Source organism: Eptatretus burgeri, chromosome 7, assembly GCF_056783735.1.
Source record: "Eptatretus burgeri isolate ZD-2024b chromosome 7, Ebu_testis_v1, whole genome shotgun sequence".
Taxonomy (NCBI): domain Eukaryota; kingdom Metazoa; phylum Chordata; class Myxini; order Myxiniformes; family Myxinidae; genus Eptatretus; species Eptatretus burgeri.
The window spans coordinates 24,940,292-24,961,951 of NC_140967.1; the positions used below are offsets into that span (position 1 = coordinate 24,940,292).

Sequence of the window (21,660 nt, forward strand, 5' to 3'; positions counted from 1 at the left end):
AGCCAACATGGCTCGAACTCAAGACCTTGGGATCCTAAACCAGCCTCCTTTGCTGATAAACCAACACCATGCTTAACCTGAAGAGATAAACAAGTAAATAAGTGGTTATGAGCTTGGAGCTTGCTGCTTCCTGTTCAGTGAGTCTCTGTTTGGCGATTGCAATAAAAAGCTGTTCTACTTCTCTGGACATTAAGGTGGCAGCTCCACTTAACATCATCAGTTTGGTGTTCCATGTTGCAACACGGGTTGTGCCTCGGAATCATAGATCGATGTCTGGTATGTGTCAAAGATCTGTGAATATAATTCTGTGATCTGTGAATCGTCCGTCCATGAATATAATTTAAGCCTGGTGTTGGCTTAATGGTTAGGGTGGTGGGTTTGGGATCTGAGAATCCCAAGTTCAAATCCCACTTGGCTATTGAATTATTACCAGGTGGGGTTGACTCAGCCTGTCATCCTTCTGAGGTTGGCAAAATGAGTGCCAGCTTGTTGGTATCCTGTGTTGGAGTGTTGACCTGTCCAGGATTGGCCCAATAGCCAAGGAGACTGCTAAGGCAGCACTAATGCTCTACACAGAGTATGGTCCCAATGGATGAATATAATTTGCTATTTTTTTAGAGAGAGCAATAAAAAAAAAAATGTTTTAGCCTGGCAGGCTCACTAGACCCATGCAGGCAGAGTTGGCTGAAGGGGCTGCCACCTTTCCAGTTTGAAGGAGGGTGTACCAACAACCCCTAGTAATTTCCCAATATAACCCAGAGAATGGTCATCCTGGAGGCCAAAGCTCCATTATCCGTGCTCCTCATGAAATCAGTGAAACGGTCTTCACAGTGGGGAGGTGGGGTGACTTCTTGTGTGTCCACGGGTCATCAGCAGGCGACTTAATTATTTTTCGTCATTGTTGGCTTCCGAACCCCAACACTGCTGTGGGTAGCGCCAGGAATAGGAACACATCTCACAGACCACCCCAATACAAACTACTCATAATTACTGAAATATTCTCGAACAAGATGCCACTACAAATTGTTTGTTTGCATTAAATGGTTCAATATCCGGATGCAACAAGAAATTACCAAAATTCTCACAATCTTCTCACAATCACAAAATTCTCACAGTCACACAACTGAATGTCAAACTACAATGTGCCATCTTTTTGCTCTGCTCAACTTTTATCCTATTCCGCAAATCAGTCTCATAAAGAATTTGTGACAATGGAAAAACATTAAAAGTCATCTTAAAAACCAAGAACAACCAAAAAAAGGTAAAATACACGTAAATATTTTAATCAATTTGAAGGTGTTAAAGTATGTTTTTGAACGTCCTATATGAAATGATGTTCTTGAAAACAATCACTGAAAATATTCAGAAAACTACATCGACGAGAGTCTAGTCGATGTAGTTTTCTGAATATTTTCACTGGAGGATATACCAAACGTCATTTTGGACCGACAACTCAGCTATTTTACAGTCAATGATCAAATAACATCACAAAGCCAAGGAAAATGTCAACAGAGCAGCTGCACATCATGAACATAGCAGTGTAGCCTGGTGTTGGCTCAGTGATTTGGGTGTAAGCCTGGTGTTGGCTTAGTGGTTTGGGTGGTGGCTTGGGATCCAAGGGTCCTGAGTTCAAGCCCCGTCGGCCGCTGAATTAATACACTAGGAGGTTGACTCAGCCTGTCATCCTTCCGAGGTTGGCAAAATGAGTACCAGTGTACTGGTAAGGGGGACACTGCATCAGCGGCATAGCCACGTCCCAACCAATGAGAGAGAGAGAGACAGAGACACAGAGACACAGAGACACAGAGACACAGAGACACAGAGACACAGAGACACAGAGACACAGAGACACAGAGACACAGAGAGAGAGAGAGAGAGAGAGAGAGAGAGAGAGAGAGAGAGAGAGAGAGAGAGAGATATATCCTAGGGTCCTGAGTTCAAGCCCCGTCGGCCGCTGAGTTAATACACCAGGGGGTTGACTCAGCCTGTCATCCTTCCGAGGTCGGCGAAATGAGCACCAGTTCCAGTGTGTGTACTGGTAGAGGGGCACTGCATCAGCGACACAGTCGCGCTTCAAGAAATGATAGCTACCCCGGCAGCTAAGCTGCCATACGACCACCACGAACGTAGCAGAAATCTCGTTTTTACTCTACTTTCTGCCGTCTGCTTCCATTGACGGCGATTACGCAGTATTACGCACTGACGCAAACACGAACGTGATGACGCGTATTACTCAAGCCACTCCCCATTTCTCATGAATTCCCGCAGGATGCTTTCTCTCTCTTCCCTCCGCGTTTGCCGATGGGAATGTCTCGAATGCCACAACACTGCAGTCTGCATGTCCGTCCGCATATCGATTAGCGTGTGAGCGCTTACAGACATTAAGTGCAGACCGAGGCGCTGACAAACAGCTGTCCTTTTTTAAATCGGTGGTGGCCACATGGTGCAAAAAGGACATTTCACTGCATGGACTGGAACCAATAAGCCCTCTAGTTCGAGACGGTGTGGACGGGGCGATTGAGAAAACAAACAAGATGACGCTCCATTAATATCGTGTCATCCCAGCCTCGATTTTTTTTTTATCAATAATCATGTAATCATCAACCAGGAGGAACGTGCTTCGCAGATTATTGTACTTCTTCTTATAGGCACCTTACACTTATTCATGGTGACACCGGTGAAAAGGGGACAAAATGACGAAGCGAGTGATGTCTAAACCAAAGCCGATGGGTTCACCCACCGTCCGCAAGAAGAGGATCTCATCCTCGGCATCGGGATCGCCGCCCATGCTGCCTGCGTGCATCGCCTGCACAAACGCTGCTCCTGCCCCCGATGCTTCTCGTACTCTTGGTGCTTGTGGCTCCACGGGAGAGTACACGCGCCTCTGCATTGACAGCTCGCTCGGCACAATGTAGGAGGAGTCAGGAGGATTCTCCGATTCTATTGGACGTTTGACATTTTGTCGCTGCTTTCTAAACACAAGGCCACCAATTGCAAGGTCACAAGTGCGGTGTGTGTGTGTGTGTGTGTGTGTGTGTGTGTGTGTGTGTGTGTGTGTGTGTGTGTGTGTGTGTGTGTGTGTGTGTGTGTGTGTGTGTGTGTGTGTGTGTGTGTGTGTGTGTGTGTGTGTGTGTGTGTGTGTGTGTGTGTGTGTTGTTTCATTTGTGTCCTCAATCTGACATTATTGGCAGATGAAACGAGCGTTATCGATTTGGTCAAGCGGTGAAGTCTGGGTGTTATGACGTCCGTGCATCTCATTCAATTTGAAAATAATGTGCTCGGGCTTTGTGTTGGCCTACCTTGAACCGTGTTGCGTAATCCTTGCGCAGAGCAGTCCTCGAGCTGGAGAGAGAGAGAGAAAAAGGGAATTAAAACATTAATGTGATTTCATACAGACCTTGCACTCTTTCATTTAAAGTGAACCATATGTATATGCCTGGTGTTGACTTAATGGTTAGGGTGGCACGCTTTGGGATACGAAGGTCCTGGGTTCAAACCTTGCTCGGATGTTGAATTAATACCGGGTGGGGTTAACTCACCCCGTCATCATTCTGAGTTGGGCAAAATGAGAACCAGCTTTCTGGGATGATTGAGTCATTCAAGTATCCTGTGTTGGAGTGGTGACCCATCCAGGATTGTGCCCAATAGCCCAGGAGACTGCTCAGGTAGCACTGACGCTCTGCACAGAGTGTGGTCCCGATGGAATGGCATGGAACCATATATTGATGATGTAAGTAAAAACAGTCTAAATTTTGACTTCCCTCCACCCTGAAAGGTACCATCCCATCCATCGATTGGGATCATACTCTGTACAGAGCGTCGGTGCTGCTGAAGCAGTTTCCTGGGTTATTGGGCACAATCCTGGACAGGTTGCCACTCTGACACAGGATACTTGAATGGTTCAATCATCCCAGAAAGATGGGTCTCAATTTGCTAACCTCAGAAGGATGATGGGTGGAGTCAACCCCACCTGCTATTAATTCAACAGCCCAGCAGGATTTTAACTCAGGATCCTAGAATCCCAAGCCCACCACCATAACCATTAAGCCAACACCAGGCATCCTGAAGGGTACAAAGACGTTGTAATCCCCATTCCGAGCTCTCACCCCATACAAAATCCGCATTGCAACTTTGTCTTCACATGGTCAGGGCATCCTTTACATAAAATAAAACTTGACAAAAAATGGAAATTACTAGTTTCTGATAACAATTAAAGGAGACCATGAGGTGGGTGCTCCAACCCCCCAGGCCACTTTGGCCACCAGAACAACAAAGTGGATGTCATATTGAGGCACAAATTACACAAACTGAATCAAATACAAACGCGTCACATGTGTAACATGAGCAACGCAACATTTATCTGGTGCCCTCCACATAAACAGATGATATGTACTTCCAATACACAGAGGTGATCGCATGACACAGTCAGCCACCATCAATGAACCGGATCTTATGTTCAATTTAAATGGTCGTTAAACAATCGTCGGGTTATGGTTCTGTCCAGATGGTTTGTACAAAGTATCGTCATCCTTGGTGTGGCAGACACTGGTGGGTTCTTGAGAGAAAGCTCAGCAAACTCATGATATGAACTCGACGTGTGATCCGATGCCAAAAGAGACCCCCAGGAAGCAGGCTGTGGGGAAGGGAGGTGGATGTTGGGGTATCGAGTTTCCAGTATAGACATCTTGCAATTTGAAGCCATTTTGTTTCCATCGAGTGCAGAGCACCGAACCTGCACCCATTGTATGTGAGGTGCAATATGCCCGTTTTCTAGTCAAGCTGTCTTTCTCTGGACCCAAAAGGGAGATTATATTACTCAATGCTTTATTTTTTCGTTCCTCCTATGCGTCAGAACATACAATCAGAGAGGATTGAGTTAACCTTAAGACATATCACAGAAGCCATATAAGCCTGGTATTGGTTTCGTGATTAGGGTGGCTGGCTTGGGATCTTGGGGTCCTGAGTTTGAGCCCAGATTGGCTGCTGAATTAACACCAGGTAGGGTCGACTCAGCCTGTCATCCTCCCGAGGTTGGCGAAATGAGTTCCAGTGTACTGGTCGAGGGGCACAGCATCATTGGCACAGCTGATAGCTACCCAGTAACCAAGACATGATAGCTACCCAATAGCCAAGTTGCCACATGCAAGAACAGAAGAAGAACAGAAAACATGGCACAATGAAGTACGTGCAAGTAAAGGTTCAACCTGATGAGTGCCTAATTCAAGTTGAACAAAGTGGGGGAGTGGAAGAGACACACAGGTATTGACAAAATGCAGAAATTTGAAAGAATTGGTAGAGAGAAAGGGAGACACCCCCTCCAGACCAGACGTGCACACCATCACGAGTGAATTATAATAAATAAAAAATATATAAAGAGCTTGAGAACAATGATTGGTTGACTGTGTGCTCTCCCTGCAGGCAGGTCCTTGGTTGCTTGGCAAGGGTGATACTGGGTGGTTTGCCATTGCCTTAATCAAGGCAATAATTTGGAATTTGCTTAGGATGCCAGTGAAGGCTCGCCAACTCTTGGTGAAGGACACCGTGGTATCTTTTACATCGACCAACTCATGCGAGCAGATGGGACACCTGGCTTAACGTCCATTCGAGGGATGGCACAAAACTTCAGGAATCACCCAACCTGTGAAACACAATCACCCTCCCTCGTTCGGGATTCAAACTCAGGCAAAACAGCTTGGAGACGAGTGTGTGTACCTCAAGGCCAACCCACCAGCCAGAGCCAGCCCGTCCTATAGTCAGTCCAGGTATTCTGCTTCGGACCCCCAATCACTAGGGTCCCCCCACGATGCCCGAAATGGACAAGCCCATTTTATTATCTTGAATTTATTTATGAACTTTGAGCAAGTGGATTTTTGTTTTTTTCTGTAAGCAGTATTGAAATGTGTTATTTTAGAATATTGTAACCTTGTGGTAACGGGGAGGAGGGGTAAGGGTCTATCCTCACCCCCACAGGAGGGAAGGATTTTTTTGTTGTGCTCATGACCTGGACCCTGGGTACCCACAGCATGTGGGCAAAATTTGGTGGAGATTGTCCCAGCCGTGTTTTTTCATGATGTTCAGACGTACACACAGATAATTGCCTCATTTAATAAACCCAGCAAAAATAAAAACTTGACACTCATTATTTGTCAAATAGTGTTTAGAAACTTTTCTTGAAAGAGTTCTTGTTGTGATTATGGTTAAAGGCATTGTCGAGGGCATTACTTCACACATTCATTCTACTGGTCGGGCCTACGTAGCACGTAACAGAGCACCGCACACTAAAAACACGTTTCCACGTGACACAAGTCACGTGGCCTATTGATACACCTGCAATTGATCTCAAGGTCGCAGAGGAGAGTATCATCTCAGAAAAACAAGGTTTTATGGTTCATTATTCGTTAATTTGCAATGCCACGACTGTCAAACATTCAGCGTGAACGTGCCATTGGCATGCTGAATACGGGAACATCTGTCACTGACGTTGCGAGGGTTACGGGATGCAGTCGACAGACCATCCATAACCTCCAGACACGTCTCTATCAGACTGGCACCACAGCTGACCGCCCCCGTCCAGGTCGACCACGTGTTACGTCACGCGCAGAAGACCGACAGATTGTCTTACGTCATTTGCGTAATCGGTTTGTCACTGCCACATCCACTGGGAATGAATTGTTTGGAGGTCGAGTGACTGCCCAAACCATTCGAAATCGCCTGCGCTCTGCTCGTCTTCATGCACGGCGGCCATATCGTGGACTAATTCTAACCCGTTTCCATCGACGCCAACGTCTTCTTTGGGCACGACGGCACCTGAGATGGACCCAGCGAGATTGGAATAGGGTTGTGTTTGGTAACGAATCAAGGTTCACACTAACTTGCTGATAGAAGGGTTAGAGTGTGGAGAAGACGAGGTAGCGTTATGGTTTGGGGTGGTATCAACGGTCATGCTCGATCCCGACTCATTGTCATCCAGGGAAACCTTAATGCGGCAGCATACAGGGATCAGGTGCTCGTTCCAGAGCTTTTACCATTAATGGCAGCTCATGGCCCAGGTCTGACTTTCCAACAGGATAACGCCAGACCTCATACGGCCAATTTAACAACGAATTTCCTCAGGGACGCTGGCATCAATGTCATGGAGTGGCCCTCAAGATCTCCTGACCTCAACCCCATAGAGCATGTGTGGGATGTGTTAGGCAGGTGGCTCCATCAAGTAAGGAACCCTCCACAGAACTTGAAGGAGCTTGGTGCCATGTTGGTACAAATATGGCGGCGCATTCCCCAAGCTGTGTTCAGACGCATCATCCAATCCATGAGGAGACGTTGTATCGCAGTTGTGAACGCCCATGGAGGACAAACCCGATATTGACATGATTTCATTAAGTTGTGACTCAGAGTTTTTGATCATGGACATTGTCGTCGCATTTCCGGTGGAACCGATTCCATGACAAACATGATCTGTATGCTATAGCATCTTTAATGACAAGAGAATTGAATACAATCGTTATTTCAAACATATTTTCCAAAGTGTTCAAATTATTGACTTTGAAACGAGTGCAAAGTTTTTATTTTTGTTGAGTTTATATAGAAGGATATAAACATAACTGTATATATTACATAGACAAGACATGATAGATTGAAAAGAAAAATGATAGTTCTTATCAAGAGAGTGTTTATATCACATTCATATCAGAAAAATAGTTCATATCGTGTACTTTCGATACAGTCTGGCACTCTGCCAAACTCTCTTACGATGGTATTCAAGGACATCTCCACTCATGGCTCACAGACTTCCTCTCCTGTCACAGCCAATGTGTGACCCTTAATGGAGTTCTCTCATCCCATCTTCCTGTCCAGGCTGGAGTTCCTCAAGGCAGTGTTCTGGTCCCTGTTCTTTTTCTGGTTTTCATCAATGAGCTCTGACTGTCTGGAAAGTCCTCTTTACCTCTTGCTGATGACTTCACCCTCTGCCGTACCATCTATCATCCCTCAGATCAGCAAGCAGCAGCATCTTCACTCTCTGCAGATCTGGATAAAATCACAAGCTGGTCCAACACATGAAACATGTCTTTCAATCCAGACAAATCTCACACTCTCACTTTGTCTCTCCGAAAGGACCATCTGGAAACCCCCCATCTACTTTCTCAACAATCCCCTTGAAGAAGTCCTTTCTTTCAAGCTCCTGGGTCTCACCATCTGCCATGATCTTTCCTGGGAAAGCCACATTTCCAAGCTGGTCTCCAAAGCCAATCGCTGACTGGGCATCCTTCGTCGTGCAAAGTCCTTCCTTGGCACATCTGAGCTCCTGACCACATACAAAGCTTTCGTCCACAGCCTGATGGAGTACTGCTCTCCCTTCTGGGCTGGTGCTCCCACCTCTCATCTTTCTCAGCTTCGCGCTGTGGAAACCAAGGAATTTAGGATCATTGCTATTTCCCGCGATGAGGCTGAGTCTTTGGGCCTCTCACTCTCTCACCACAAGCAGATCAGTGGTCTTTCCATCTTCTACCATCTCCTCTCTGGCCATGCCCCCTCCCTTGCTCTGTCTGAGACATGACCCCCCCCCCATATTTCCTCAGGGCACTCAAGGTCCACCAACAACCCCCTTGTGGTAAAACTATCAAAATCAAGAATCACTGCTCACCTTCACTCGTTCATTCCTCTATTTTCCTACCTCTGGAACAAACTCCCACACTTTCTTCAATCCCACTCTTACCTCTATGTCTTCAAAACAGCTGTTCACCACCAAAGGGCGGATGAGCTCCTTGTGAGCCAACGGCCATCCATATCTAGAACCCAATTGTGCCCACTGATGTCCTCCTGCAGTTGGGTTACTTTTAATTAAGAGGTTGGTGGCAGGATTTGCACTCCAGCCAGAGTAAAACCCTTAATTCCACAAAACATACCAAAAGCAAAAATAAATCTGGAAACCCTCTCTGTGGGAGTACCTCCTGTGCAGCTTCCCTTTGCAGGGAAGCTCACCGGATGATGGGATTGGGGCAAAGCCTTCGGGACCCCCACTCTTTGATGAAAGGAGGAATACCATGGGTTGACCTTCCTGGGTCAGATTGTGGTAGTACGTGTCAGGGTGGTGCTGAGGTGTCATCCACCCAACGGTGGTCTCCTTGGTTTAACCCTTCGGGTGGATACCTGGAATGTCCTATCCCAAAGAGAGAATGATCACCTGTCTCTGTTATCATCTGAGCTCAAGAGTTTGGACATCGGTATTCTAACACTCTCTAAGGTTCAGAGACCAGATTGCGGCGAAATCATGGTGCATGGTGACATCTACTCTTGGTATGGTCGCTCTGATGGTTACCATGCCCAAGGAGTTGCTGTAGCTGTGTCCAATAAGGTGACTCCAATGATAATTGAGGCAACACCGGTCAACGAGCATATTATGAGACTTAGGATTCGTCACTCCTTGGGTGTCATTTCCCTGGTCTCTGTATATGCTCCGACTGAGGCGAGTGATTTTACCGTGAAGGATGCATTCTATGCTACGCTCGAGTCTGTTGTTGATCAGTGCCCCAGGTGAGATACTCTTCTAGTCTTGGGGGATTTCATTGCATCAACTGTAAATGAGAGGAATGGTTACGAGACATGTGTTGGTCCCCTTGGGTCTGGAACTGTGAACCAGAATAGCACTAAGTTCCTTGACTTTGCAAGAAGTCATGGACTTAGGGTGACTGGTTCATGGTTTCAGCACCTTCAGGCTCACCGCTGGACTTGGTATTTCAACGCAGGCAGTGTGGCAAAAGAGATTGACCACGTGCTCATTGATGGTCATTGGAGGATGATCCAGAAATGCAGGGTCTACCAGAGTGCTCAGTTCCTCAATATCGACCACAGGGTTCTTGCAGCAAAGATGAAGTTTAAGCTTAAATCGGGGAGATTGGTACCATCCCAGTCTCGGCTGGATGTTGGCAAGCTCAAGGATGAGAGGGTAGCTGAGGAATTTGCGAACAAGCTGAGTGTGCATTTGGGGGGCCTGGGTGCTTTGGGGAATCCTGAAGAGTTGTGGGGTGCCTTCAAGACCACCGTCATTGATGTTTCCGGTGGATGGTTTGGAACTCGCCGTCAGGCGAAGAATTTTGTCTCTCAAGGGACACTGGATACCATTGACCATAGTCACAGGGCCAGGCTGAATTGCAGAACTGAGGTGTTCAGGGAGTTGAGGCATAAAACTGTACATGCGCTAAGGGTGGACAAGGAGGCCTATGTGCAAGGAATCTGTGAGGGGGTAGAGCATCACCTGTGGTCAGGTGATTCTCGTCCTGCTTACAGGGAAATTCGCGCATTGAGCTCCTCCAAGCCCATCCCTCGGTGTGCCGCAGTTAGAGTGGAGGGTGGTGGGCTCTTACCAGGCTGATCCACCACCCATCGAGTTGGATGTCAAGGGTGTTACTATCCCTATTGCTGACCCTCCAATCGGGCATGGGGAGTCATGGATTCACTCGATCATGGGGTGTGCCGCTGCCGGTACCTGTGTGGGAGGACGAATGTCCTCGTCTTCAGGTCCTTGGTGCTTACAGTCTTGCTCTATGGATGCGAGACTTAGATTCTGTCCAGGGATCTTAGACGGTGACTTAATTCCTTCGATTCCAGGTCTCTTTGGAGAATCCTTGGCTATCACTGGTCAGACTTTGTGTCCAATGAGCGGTTGCTGAGAGAGACTCCAATGAGATTTGTTTCCGACAGTCTGTGAGCCTCAGCTGCGGCTGTATGGACGTGTGGCTCGTTTTCCTGAGGTTGATCCTGCTCACCAGATTCTCTCAGTGAGGGGGCCTCGTGAGTGAAGGAGGCAAATGGGCCAACCACTTTCCTTATGGTTGCAGCAGTTTGATCAGCATCTCAAGCAGATGGGGATGGGCGAGGCATCTGCCTTGGGGATGGCACTATGGAGGCCCCTGGAGTACTGGTGGAAAGTGGACGCAGTGATACGCTGTTCCGGCACATGCTCCCATACCTGACCAGACCAGACAACCATCTCATATCTTCCTCCATCCAAAACCATGATCTTTTCTACCCCCGCTAATCCACCCCAAATCCACCTCCTTCAAATTCTCTGCTTTCCTTCCTGAAAGTTCCTGTCGTGTGAGGACTTGAAAGTCCCTGTAGTGTCCATCCTGTTTACCCTCTGTACCCCAGCCCTCCCTCTGCCTTACACAGCTCTCCTCACGTCTGTTTCCCACTGTTTTTTGCTTACCTCTCTTGCCCCTTGTGTCTCCTGCTCCCCTTGTTATATGTTCTGTGTGTTAGCTCATATACGAGCCTCGACATTGTAGAAAATTTTTTTTATAAAGGGACGCGTCAAGCGCCCCTCCCTGTATATGTGACGGTTTCTCTGTATGCAACTTTTTCATGGGGACTGAAAATTCGTTTTTTGGCTTCTACTGGACGAAATTGGTTGCAAATTTCAGAAAATCCTTTGTGCACAGAAGTAGCGTTGAGGGCGTGCATCCTGCGCAGTTAATTGCACGGGGCCTCGAGGTGACAAGGGGTCCCGACATGACAAGGGGCCCCAATATGACAAGGGGCCATGAGATGAAAATGGGCCCCCCACACGACTGATCTGGTTCACAATGTTTCGAGACAGGCCTCCTGGGTGGGTCTCACTTTACCGACAAAACACATCACCTTGTGAGTGGTGATAAACACAGTGCAAAGGGAATGCTTCATATCAAGGAAAGAAAGCACTGCGACGTAATGAGTCAATTATTAAATGTTTTCCCTGATGTTTTTACTCGACAGGACTCGTTAAATGTTTAAACTCGACAGGACTAGTTCAAAATTAGGGGGTGACTTTAGTATTAGTCGAGAAAGCAAGTGGAATAATAACTACATTTAATGTTCACAAATACAACAATAATCACAAGAACATTTGCATAATTCCTCATGATAATACTGTTGTGGGTCGGGGGTCGGTGGCGAGAACGACCGCTATGTGGGGACGTTTACGCTGTCTCCACCCGACTCGCCAGAATTTATAGGCCGTTGCTCCAGATAACTCCGAAGCCGGCGGGTCGATGAATCGACCGTGAAATGCCAATATCTCGACCGCGTGGCGTAGGATTAATTGTCTAGATCACAATATACCTAAATAACCATGCAGTCTTGGCTACCGGGGATTCACGCCCTCAGCACGTCTTTCTCGAACCGGGTCACTCTAACGACTGAGGTGGAGTTCCAACTAGCGACTACCAACTCCGGCTCGGTTGCCGCCGAGCAGAAACTGCCAAAGCCATGCCGGCTCGGATTAACGGATTATCGGGGATGAAACCCCGTCTGAACTCGGACCCGGACCATGCTGGACCAAATAAAGAAAGGACGGAAACGAGCTGGGAACATTTCTAATAATTTATTTACAATAAAATATAGACAGTGCAGATTATCGCGAATATGCAATGCGGTATTTACAATGATGAAATAAACACGAAAACAATTCTACTTATAGACGGGCCCACACGCAGACACACACACAAAGAAGAGAAACCCCAGAGTTCTTTATTGGACCCTCCACCCAATGAGAGACAGAGACGAGCTGGGGGTCAGAGTCCGGATGGGTACCTGGCCGTCGGAGAAAGGGAGCACTCCGTGCCGTCGCACCTGCCAATGGTAGTCAGCCTGGTCCCAGTCGCACGTGGGGGACTCGTGGTTCATGGCGGAGCTCGGGTGGTGAATGGTCGGGGTCCACAGATCTCCTCTCCCCGTAACAGCCTTCAGGGAGAAGGCTGTTCACTCGATGAACACCGAGATTTGTCTCACCGAGAAGACCGAGATTTGTCTCGATGCAGGGCTCTTGGTGAGGTCAACATAGGCCCAAGGTCAACAACTAAGGTGGTGTCTCTAAAATCCTCAATTTTCAGCGGATTGACTTGATCCGACGTGCCCACTCCAGATGAACGTGCCCACTCCAGAACTCCAGTACTTCTTCTCAGAGTGTGCTCAGGGATCTTTATCTGCCTCCCTTGTGAAACACACAGTTCTCGCACTGCTCTGCTCACAGACACCAACAGCGCCAATGCCAATGACAACCACAATCCTCCGAGTCTCTGAGATATACATCTCCTTCCACACGGGGAGGGCCTTGGCGAGAATCATCTCGCTGTCCGTCCCTCATTGGCCCACGGCTGCACCCCACCGGGGCGGAGCCGTGGTCCCTGTTCGGAGACCCCACATTCTCCACGTGGCTCCGCTCTCGAAGAGTAACAGTATCCATGTTGCGTTGGTGCAAGAGTTAAAACGTTTGTGGAAGGAACGTTGGTGAGAGCAGCAAGGAACGGCTGCAAGACCCTGCCCTGGCAAGTCAGAGTGCTTGTAGACAGCGGGTGGGTAGTGGATCATGATGGGGGATGGATCATGCAGATGGGATGATTTATTCATTGGCTAGTTGGATATAATAACCTAACTAAAGATGTCACAACGCAAGTTTTCGAGCCTCCCACTACACAAAAAGGAAAGGGATCTGACTACACACGTACTTACCGGCATAACTAACTTTGGGACTTGAATGTTGAATGCAAATGGTTTCCACATCCATAACAATACATATCGACATTGTTTAACAAATCCACACTACAATATATTGCACGATCAAAAAACACCACCTCATTAGTATATGGAACAACCCATGCGCACAGCAGAACGTTGCACTTTTTTTAAAATCAGAACACCTTTCCCGAGGGTGAAGCTAATAGCCCTCAGCTGTGCTAAAAAAAATAAAATAAAAAACACAACAGGGAAGGAACAGGTGAAAATCACCCCAAATTCACTTTTTTCATCACACAAACGGCAGAACCAGAAAAGGGTCTGAGGCCGAGCACACGTGTTGGAGTGTGTTCCTCCACCAATCAGCTTGTAGAGTGCTCACCAAGTGGCTGAAACACTCAAGCAAGCAGTCAAATGAAACATTTGATAAGGAACGGCTAGGGAAGTGAAACCAAGCTGATTGAGATAATGGAACACACCCCATGGATCAGCTTTTTGCATCAGTTTTGTGTTAACTGCTGGTGGTGAGATAAGGAAGTTACCGTGACGATAATCGCATGAAACAATTTGAAATTTATTTACGGGAGCAGCCAGTCATGGTGCCACGACCAAGATCCATCTCAATGCAGGGCTCGTGCTAAGACCGAGATCCATCTCAATGTAGAGCTCATGGTGCCGAGACTGAGATCCATCTCAATGTCGAGGGCATGGTACCAAGACCGAGATCCATCTCAATGCAGGGCTCATGGTACCGAGACCGAGATCCATCTCAATGCAGGGCTCATGGTACCCCGACTGAGATCCATCTCAATGCAGGGCTCATGGTACCGAGACCGAGATCCATCTCAATGCAGGCTCATGGTACCCCGACTGAGATGCATCTCAATGCAGGGCATACGGTGCCAAGACTGAGATCCATCTCAATCCAGGGCTTACGGTGCCGTGACCGAGATCCATCTCAATGCAGGCTCATGGTGCCGAGACTGAGATCCATCTCAATGCAGGCTCATGGTGCCGTGACCGAGATCCATCTCAATGCAGAGCTCATGGTACCAAGACCGATATCCATCTCAATGCAGGGCTTACGGTGCCGTGACCGAGATCCATCTCAATGTAGGGCTCATGGTACTGAGACCGAGATCCATCTCAATACAGGGCTCATGGTACCGTGACCGAGATCCATCTCAATGTAGGGCTCATGGTACTGAGACCGAGATCCATCTCAATACAGGGCTCATGGTGCCGTGACCGAGATCCATCTCAATGTAGGGCTCATGGTACTGAGACCGAGATCCATCTCAATGCAGGGCGTATGGTGAGGTCAACATAGGCCCAAGGTCAACAACGAAGGTGGTGTCTCTAAAATCCTCAATTTTCATCCGATTGACTTGATCCGACTTGAAGAGGATTTTCATGTCACGTCACTGACATCAACCACAAATTATTTTTGAGGTCAACATAGACCAAAAGGTCAACAAAGGCCGAATTTCTAAAATCCTCAATTTTCCTCTCATAGACTCGAAATTTGAGCAGGATTTGCAAATGAGGTCAATGAATTTCATCCACTATTTATTTTTGAGGTCAACATTAGCCAAAAGGACATCAGCCGCATTTCTAAAATTGACAATTTTCATCCGATTGACTTGAAATTTGAAGAGGAGTTGCATATTTGGTCATTAACTTCAACCACCAATTATTTTTTTTTAGGTCAAATTAGTTTTATGGATTTTGCAAGTATCGTGCTCTGCACGGCGTCTTCTTCTTGTTTATTCCATTGTTTGTGTGCAGGACATCTCAAAACGTTGTGGATGGATTCGGCCAAAACTTGGTGGACATGTTGGGTATGTGACAAGGAAGAATTGATTCAATTTTGGTGATGATCTGAATCGGGATCTGATAATTTTTTCAGTGATTCTTCACCATTGAGAGATTGGGCTAAACCGATACATAACAGGGATAACTCAAAAAAAGTTGTGGACGGATTCGTACGAAACTTAGTGGACAGGTTGGGTGTGTGGCAAGGACGAATTGATTCCTTTTTGGTGAAGATCTTAATCCGGATCCGCATAAGAGGATCACTTAATTTTTAAAGTGATTCTTCACCATTGAGAGATCGGGCCAAAAATATCTCTGAAATGATATTTCAAAAATGTATTGGGCCCGATATGTTCATGGAGATAAGGCATTGTGTGGCAGAGGTATGCGCTCTACCCTTCTAGTTTCTAGACTAGAGTACCCTTCTAGTCTCATGTGTGTTTAGTTATTCCTTTCCATATGTCTATTGGGTAAATGGGTTTGATGTGTTGTGTAGGGCTTTTAGTTAGGGCAGGCCCGTCGCCAGGGCTCAGTATTAAGGGACATATGAACTGGATGGGGGGGGGGGGGCACAATTATAACATTTAATATTTTTGATCACCCGGTATGCTATTGTATTCATGCAGCATTGACGCATCTATACTGAGGTTGCCGTTGCATACTAACCAAATTGATCTCAGCTCGATTTAATATGTTCCGATGTTTTTGGCCCAAAATAATTATTCGAATGCAGGAGAGCCGCAACAAACTGGCGCATTCACAATGCAGATATTAAATGATTAGACAATTGGCACCAATTCAGGTGCACTTACACAAGGTGTTGTCAAGAATTGGCATTAGAAAATTAATATACCAGAGATACAATGACTAAACGGGGGAGGTTGGTACCGGAATCTGTGCATTTTCAAATAAGATACAGTCGGCTATGACCTGCGATCATCACGTTAAACTATCAACAGCAAATACGACCAGCCTGAAGATACCACAAGGTCCGCACTTAAAGCAGTCAATTACACAGAGGGAAGGTTATGCACAAAGCACTAGATATGGGATATGCAAAGCACCAAGCACAACATTTCACTTAAACATCAGAAGTACAAAGCAACCGACCATGGCCTTGCGAACCACAACCACAACCACAAGCACACATGCATCATCAGCAGTCACACACACAATCTGAACTCCTCGTATAGTTTTTATACCGCTGTTGTCGCTGTCAGAAGAGCTGCAGGCGATGTGTCTCGGTGTTGAATCTTCTGAGGACCTTCTTCCATTCATTCAGGCATTTACGTGTGAGGTCTCTCTCGAAGGCCAGCTGTACCAGTTGTGCCTTGCGTGCATGGCGCATGGACCGTCGATGGTCAGTGAAGACATTCCTCAATATTGAGAATGAGTTTTCACACATGGCAGTGGACGCACCAAGTGTTAGTCCAAGTCTCATAGCAGTCACTCCACTTGGCATGGCTTCCAGCGTTTTGTGGTATGTTGAGAGGACTTTTTGTGTTGTCCATCTCTTGTTTGGCTGCTTTTCTGTCTGTGAGCGAATAAACTGCTTTGCAACCACACACTCTGTTTCACTGATGGTTGACTTTGTTAATGTCATGATGTGCTGGAGCAAGTGGGGATCCAAAAACGTGCCATTTTCAGGATTCGAGGCAGCGAGTGAACCGGCGAGTTGTGTGTTGCGCTCACTGAAGCGCTGAGCGATCTCGCCAAGCACAGTGTCAATTGCGCTGTAAAAAACCTTCTGCAGTTCCGTCTTGTCATTGTCGTTGTTTTGTCCTGTAGTCTCCAAAACTACAAACTGTTCCAGGTTCTTATTCGTTGTACATCTCCGTTTTGGTGGTGCAGGTGGAGCAGTGTGATCATCGTTGGCCTTGTTCCAAAGATCAGTGAACTCATCCTCAGAGCGGAGTTTCTTCAGGCACTCTGCAGCACTCGCCACCAGTTCCAACCCCGTTAGCAAGTCCATGTCCTCTGCCTGCAAGAGTCTGTTAGGGCCATCTAACAACATCAGCAGTTTTTGTACAAAGATAGCAATGAACATGAAGGCAGGCCCAGAGACTTCCTGCAAAAGCCCAATAGCCTCCATCCTCATCTCTGCACCGTAGGCGCGCTCTGCATCAATCTCCGACAGTGAGGATGTGATATCCTTAAAAGATCCTATGATCACAGACACGGTGGCTAAATGTCCCGTCCACCTTTGATCAAGAAGTCGTTTTAATCGCTCACCTTTATACGGTGCAGCAACAGTGGGCTTTCTGAAGATTTTGTACAGGCAACAACAAACCTCGAGGAAATCAGTGACAGCTTTCTCTGCTGCCAGTGCGTGGATAACTACCAGATGGAGTTGGTGATTTAAGCAGTGCACATAGGGGATTTCTCTTTCCAATATCTCGTGCAACAACTTTTGCACCCCACCGTGCTTCCAGCCATTACCGAAGCCCCGTCGTACACCTGACTTAATATTTTTGATGTGTCAAGTCCTGTTTTTGTCAGCTCTGCAATTATTAGGTCTGTCAATGTTTTTGCATCTCCAGCGTCGGCTGTAGCTATTGTGAGTAGATGCTCTGTTGCTTCATTTGATGCCGATACAAAGCGAATGATGAGTGATATGTTCTCACATTCAGTGGGGTCCCTCGTCCCATCCACCTTGATGGTAAACCACGATGTGCCTACTTCTTCCACGATGGCATCCGTCACAACATTACTCAATGTGCAGATCAGTTCATTCTGCATTTCCGGACGAGTATAGCTTGCGTTTCGTGGGATATGCTTTATTATTTCGGCTAGTTCGGTGTCTTTTTTTTGAGTGTGTAGTTTAAAATCGAGAGAGAAAGAGCTCACTGTGCCCGTCTGACATATCCTCAAAATTATCAAGGCTCCCTCTAAATTCTAAAAGGTATCCGATTTTCTGCGAGAAATCCCACAACATGTATAAGAGCAGACACATGGTACCGGTTTCTATTTAGCCGGTCAGCATTGAGGAATGTGGAAATCTCTGTCGGTATTTCATCGACATGATGGTTGTAATGAATGTGTGAGAGAGACAGAGACAGAGACAGAGACAGAGACAGAGACAGAGACAGAGACAGAGACAGAGACAGAGACAGAGACAGAGACAGAGACAGAGAGAGAGAGAGACCTTCGGTTTGAATCAGGCTTTAATTTGCTTGATTGAAGCCATCTCTACAAACACAAACAAAGAGGTACATCAACAATCGACTACAGCGAAGTGTAATAATAATTAACCAGCAAACACACAGAGCGAGGTACACTCTCAACTCTCACCGTTTAAGCCTGAGGAGACTACAACGCCAGTCAACGACAAGGACCGAGGGCCACGCCTTTTGTCGAAGCAGTTTTCCGCCATCGTTCCACAAGCAAGTCACACGTCACGAAGTGCGGCTTCGTCTTCTTCTTTAATTTCACCACAATAGTCTCCTCCTCCTCCCACAACATGTCTTTCATCATCTTCTTTATTTTCGTCGGTTACATTTTTTCCTTTTCTTAGTCATTTTCGTATATCCATCATCCACGTCTTTTTCTACTGCTGCCAGCTCGCGCTCTACGTGACGCCTCCCTCGTGACTCGTGTCACAAATCTCGCGAGATTCGTGAGATTTGACGGTTTTATTTATTAAATGATGCATGCACCAAAAACAGGTTTTATCGGCATAATTTCAAATGTAAAGCACGATTGCAAACACACATTTAATTTTTAATTTTTATTAGAAAATTACTTTTGTAATATGGAGGGTTGTGAAGGTCACGTGGTGCACGTGCACTTCATCTTTAATTATGAAAATTTATGTCTTTTCCTTTTTCATATTATAACTATATTACATTTATACCTAACTTACAACCAATCAGGTAACCTGCTTAATAGGGCCTCCATATCGAAGGCGCTGATTGGCTATTCCTTAAAACGAAATGATCCATAATATATATATATATATAACCACCCACAATATCGACATTCGACACGAGGTCTTGAGTCTGTCGTCTTGGCTGCTGGCGTTGGTGCTTGCGTTATTATCTTGTATCTTGTGGGCTTGGACTGTATTGTCTTGCCAATTGCCTTTGGAGATGCGCTGGGAAGCGCACACTTATCTCTTGACTGTTATTCAAAGAAGGATTTCATTAAAGAACAGTTTATCCAAGAAGGCCTTATTATTCACCACATTGAACATCTGGAATAAGGGTTTTAGTTCACACAGGTGAACTCTTAAACAGCAAGGAGTTCACAGAGGGTGCTCGTCCTTAAACACTAAGTTGTTCACAGGGTGCAACAGGGCATAGATGGGTGGTGTACAAGTGGGGGGGGGCACCAGATGCGCCATGGAGGACATTGCACCCAAATGCCCCCCCCCCCCAGCGACGGGCCTGCATCCTCCTCCAGGATCTGGTTGGCCCAAAGTTCTCTCATCCACTCCGAGAAGCCTGCATCCTCCTCCAGGATCTGGTAAACCCAAATTTCTCTCATCTACTCCCAGAAGTCTGCATCCTCCTCCAGGATCGGGAAGATCCAAAATTCTCTCAGCCACTCCTAATCGATGCCTGCATCCTCCTCCAGGATCTGGGATATCAAAAGTTATCTCATCTACTTCTGATCGATGCCTGCATTCTCCTCCAGGATCTGGTATATCAAAAGTTAGATCTCATCTACTTCTGATCGATGCCTGCATTCTCCACCAGGATCTGGGAGGCCCAAAGTTCTCTCATCCACTCCGCGAAGCCTGCATCCTCCTCCAGGATCTGGTAAACCCAAATTTCTCTCATCGACTCCCAGAAGTCTGCATCCTCCTCCAGGATCGGGAAGATCCAAAATTCTCTCAGCCACTCCTAATCGATGCCTGCATCCTCCTCCAGAATCTGGGATATCTAAAGTCATCTCATCTACTCCTGATCGATGCCTGCATCTTCCTCCAGGATCTGGTAGAGAGGATTTTTGTTTTGTTTTTAAATTTATCCAAAGTTCTCACATCCACCATCGATCGATGCCTGCATCCTCCTCCAGGAAAAACTGTGGCCACAGTTGTAATTGAGGCAAACATTCCCAGAGCCCAGTGAACCCAGTTAAAAATGTATCTCTTGGGTGGGCCAGGTTGAGGGTGGAACAAAGCCAGGCCCGGCTGAACCACAACCAACATGACAACAATTATTGGGTATGCATGGATGCCGTCAACCGTATTCCACCGTCCACGATAGCCAAAGGCCAGACAAACAGCCAACATGGTTCACACAAATGCCATCATAGCTCTCCTTTGGATCTGAAACCAGTCTTTTTGGAAGCACAGCTGTTGAGTGTGCCAGGCGAATCGGTAAAATCATGCCACAACCATTCCCAAACTGACCAGGACCAACCATACTGTCACCATCAGAGCCGTGCGTGCCCCAAGGTACGGTGGTCCACATCTGCCGACCATCTCAGCTTCAGTAAGCCCTTGCTGTGCTTATTCAGCTTTCTTCAGGCACAGCCCATCCAATTCAGCTTGCAGGGCTAGGGCGTCAGCCTGCATATGCTCCTGACAGTTGCGATCACTGTCCAACTCAGCGTCGAGCTCACGCAATCTCTCCCGAAGACTTTTCACCACTTTCTGGGCTTTGCTCTTGAAGGACTGCAGTTCAGTATGCAATGCCCTGATCTCCTGACAAGTGCCCACGCCAGAAAGCCTATCCTCCTCGTCCATCTTCTTCTTGCCTCCATTCCAACAATCATCATCCAATGGCTCACTCTCCATTACAAATTCCTCAACTTCAAACTCATCAAGTGGCACAACATCTGAAGCATCCTTCTTAACCACTGGATCAAAAGAAGACTGACAAAGTCCTTCATAAAACTCAGCACAGCTCTCATTGCCAACAAGTCCAGTATTTGGTAATTCACCTTCGTCATGCAGTTCATCCAGCTGCTTCTCCTCAACATCCCCTGTAGATGAATCTATAAGACTAACATCTGGAAAGGATTCCTGGGGTACATCAGCAATTGCCAGTTCATCCAACGAAAAATGCCAAGCATCATCTTCATCACTGGAATCCTCCATATTCACACCAAGTGGGGGCATTTTCTCTTCAAAGCCTGCATAGACTCACCCTGATTCAATCCAAGATGATCTTCCCACTCAACCAACAAGAAGCCACAGCTGCTGCAACTCTCCTCAACACATTTTTCTTGGGATTGCTCTAATATTGGCTGAACAAAAAAGACTTCAAGACTTGCCTCCCTGTAAGTGAAAAGTTTAGGAAGCAATGCTTCAGGAAGATCACTTTCCTCACCCAGCACCTTCGCAACTTCAATGTCATTCTCTTCACAGTATCCAATGTGTCATTCCCTTCTGCATAATCATCAAAAGAC

The 21,660-nt window shown here is 46.7% G+C and overlaps 1 protein-coding gene across 2 annotated transcripts in view; it reads right to left on the minus strand.

Annotated features, from left to right (window-relative positions):
- The window catches only part of LOC147022834 (ryanodine receptor 2-like), a 717,656-nt gene extending 698,819 nt beyond the window's left edge, over positions 1 to 18,837 (minus strand). For both annotated transcript variants that reach the window (XM_085887705.1, XM_085887704.1), the window contains exons 1-3: positions 18,595 to 18,837; positions 3,300 to 3,342; positions 2,741 to 2,972 (exon numbers count right to left, since the gene is read on the minus strand). In XM_085887705.1, coding sequence (XP_085743831.1) covers positions 2,741 to 2,972; positions 3,300 to 3,342; positions 18,595 to 18,676 — 357 coding nt within the window. In that variant the 5' untranslated portion in view covers positions 18,677 to 18,837. The remainder of the gene's footprint in view (positions 1 to 2,740; positions 2,973 to 3,299; positions 3,343 to 18,594) is intronic.
- Positions 18,838 to 21,660: the final 2,823 nt, after the last annotated feature.